Source organism: Gavialis gangeticus, unplaced genomic scaffold, assembly GCF_001723915.1.
Source record: "Gavialis gangeticus isolate Ggan-Ray unplaced genomic scaffold, GavGan_comp1, whole genome shotgun sequence".
NCBI lineage: Eukaryota > Metazoa > Chordata > Crocodylia > Gavialidae > Gavialis > Gavialis gangeticus.
Window position 1 is genome coordinate 2,264,745 of NW_017729026.1, and position 3,037 is coordinate 2,267,781.

Consider the following 3,037-nt stretch of genomic DNA (forward strand, 5'->3'; position numbering starts at 1 on the left):
TAATAAAGAGATAAGGATAAGCAAGGACTTTTATGATGTTGAAATAGGTAGGACATGATATAAACAAAGAAGGTTCTTAGTTCAAGAGTCTAATTATAAAAGTATATTTCTATTTAATCCTTTCCAACAATTTAAGGAACTAAGAATAATTAATCTCATAAATGATCCAATAGATGATTTTCTCTTTATTTTTTCCTTTCTTTTCTCTCTGTAGTTACCCTGGCTGGATGCACAGCAGAGGAAAGCATAAACAACTCTAAATGTATTTCAGCTTTAGGACAGAAGGTGCCCATGCAATATCCTGTGTACTTAAGTGGGTCTGAGCTCTCAGGAAGGATGCAGTTTTGCTGTGAATCTGTAAATGGCTCTTGCATAAAGAGCAGCTGGTCAAACAGCATTCGAATTTCCATGTATATCCTCATGGTGTGCATCATTCTTGCCACTGTAGCTGGAAACCTGACTGTTATCATCTCAATATCACACTTTAAGCAGCTCCATACACCTACGAATTTCCTGATCCTTTCCATGGCCGCTGTTGATTTCTTGTTGGGATGTTTCATCATGCCTTACAGTATGGTGCGCTCTGTTGAACACTGCTGGTACTTTGGAGAACTCTTCTGCAAAATCCATACTAGCACTGATATCATGTTGAGTACAGCCTCCATTTTCCATCTCTCCTTCATTTCTGTTGATCGCTACTATGCTGTGTGTGACCCACTGAGATACAAATCGAAGATAAATACTTTCATCATACTGGTCATGATCTTCATTAGTTGGACCATCCCTGCTATTTTTGCCTTTGTTATGATCTTTCTGGAACTAAACGTAAGAGGAGCCGAAGAGATTTTCTATAATCACATCCATTGCGTAGGAGGCTGCTTTGTCTTTTTTAGTGAAACATCAGGTGTGATAGCCTCCATGTTTTCCTTCTACATCCCTGGATTTGTTATGTTATGTGTCTATGGGAAAATATATGCCATAGCAAAGAGGCAGGCAAGATCTATTAAAGATGCAAGTAGCCAAACTCAGATCCGACTTGAAATGAAGCACCACATTTCACGAAGCAGAGAAAGAAAAGCTGCAAAGACCTTAGGCATAGTGATGGGAGTTTTTCTTTTATGTTGGACTCCATTTTTTTTCTGTACTGCCACCGATCCCTTTATGAATTATGTCACACCTCCTGTACTCATAGATGCATTAGTTTGGTTTGGTTACTTGAATTCTACATTTAACCCAATAGTTTATGCCTTTTTTTACACGTGGTTTCGCAGGGCACTAAAAATGATTTTACTGGGTAAAATTTTTCAACAGGACTCTTCCAGAACTCAATTATTTTTAGAGTAATGCACTTAGAACTGTTGGACCATTCTCTTTTGTTTGGAGATTGTATTTATGAAAGCAAGAGCTAACGGTGAAGGAGTTGACAGATGCTTGCTTACCCACTTGTCAAATCTGTTCAGGCAGCTAACCATAGTACCTTAAACCTTTGTCCCAGTACTGCCTGGAACTGCACCAAATGAACCTTGGTTCTTTTGTTATATTCATGAAAGACTGGTTTAATATTTACAGTGTGCTGAGCTTTATACTATACACTTTAGACAAAGTTTGCAATGTAAAAGAACCTTATATCAGTGTATGTGGAAGTATATCATTCTGATGCAAGAAAAAGTGGAACAAGAGAAACAAATAAATAAAATATTTATTTGTTTAACTGATACAAATACATTTTAATATCTGTATGAATCTTCTGCCCTCTAAGGAATGTGCAAAATGGGTTTCCTGTTGGATCTACAAATGGATTTGAAGTGATAACCTAAAACAGGAGTTGTCAACCAGGGGTATGTGTATCCCCAGGGGTACTTGAGAAGGCCAAAGGGTGTACATGCAGGTGGGCAGGAATGGAGCGCTACCACACATCATCCTATGCTACCATGCAGGTGCCGCCTGCCCGGCCAGACACAGAAAATAGGAAAAGCTTGCACATGGTGGCTGCTGCTGCTCTGCATTTGGTCGTGCACCATCCCCTGGCCCCCACACCCTGCTCCACATTTGGCCATCGGGGTACACTGCTCTGTGTCCAGCCGCCAGCGGTATGCTGATCCAAAAAGGTTGAAAACCCATGACCTAAAGAATGAGGGGGTCTGTTTTAAAGCAATTCCTCTTTCAATGCTTATTTACATTTAATAAGGTTAGCATTTAAGTTTGCATGTCAAAAAGTACCAAAACAGTAAGTGACCCTTTCATGCAACAAATTCAGAAGGAACATCAAACAGCAAGGGACTAGCCCTAAAAATGTTTCTGGGAGAGTTGTTCAGTGTGAAACCTCTCCCTCTCTCCTTCTGCTTGTACCTGCCAAAGACTGGGTGATCCCAGTATGGGGAAAGTGTGGAAAGCAGCTGCTGCTCCAGTCCCCAGTTCCTGAGGGGACAGGAGCAGTGGGACCAACGCTCCCCACCCACCCCTCACTTCAGGGACCCCAGCTTGAGGAGAGGATGGGAAGCAAAGAACAGTTGCTCCTCTGCTTGGCTCCTGGTCTCAGGAAGGCATGGGGAGCGTTTTTCCACTGCTTGATTTTTTCCAAACCTTGGGAAGACAGAGGAAGCTTTTCACTACCACTGAACTCCTTTTGGTCCCCTGAAGGACTGAAGCAACAGGAAAGTGTACAGATATTCATCCTGCTAGGAGAAGCTTTCCTAGGAGTGACATCTACTGGACTGAGGATGGGTTATTTTTCTCCTGGAACCACCATGTTTGTTCTGGGAAAAAATCTGTGAATGACTTTATGCTTATGGTTTATCTCATGAGAGCTATGATTCTCCTGGTAGAAACTAATGCCTGTATGTGGCATAAAACATTTGTCAATCAAAATATTTTGTTAGCTTTTACAGTATGACATTGTTATGTTAAAATTAATGTTCTATCAAACTGTAATAGAATAAACCTTTGGTTTGATCCTGCAAATAGTATCATCAGTTGTACTTGCTACTGGGGGAAGTAATGGAGAGGTGTCAATGAACTATATGTTGTAGGAAGAGCT

The 3,037-nt window shown here is 40.8% G+C and overlaps 2 protein-coding genes across 2 annotated transcripts in view; both read left to right on the top strand.

Annotated features, from left to right (window-relative positions):
- Positions 1-250, top strand: part of LOC109299683 (trace amine-associated receptor 1-like) — a 32,767-nt gene extending 32,517 nt beyond the window's left edge. The window contains exon 3 of the mRNA XM_019520206.1: positions 215-250. Within this exon, the coding sequence (XP_019375751.1) occupies positions 215-250 (36 nt within the window). The remainder of the gene's footprint in view (positions 1-214) is intronic.
- LOC109299723 (trace amine-associated receptor 1-like) lies at positions 24-2,001 on the top strand. Its single transcript, XM_019520237.1, has one exon. It carries the CDS (start codon positions 292-294, stop codon positions 1,342-1,344), a length of 1,053 nt encoding a protein of 350 aa, XP_019375782.1. The 5' UTR covers positions 24-291; the 3' UTR covers positions 1,345-2,001.
- Positions 2,002-3,037: the final 1,036 nt, after the last annotated feature.

Coding starts and splice junctions, on each gene's coding strand:
- LOC109299723 (XM_019520237.1), top strand. CDS start 292: ATGCAATATCCTGTGTACTTAAGTGGGTCTGAGCTCTCAGGAAGGATG.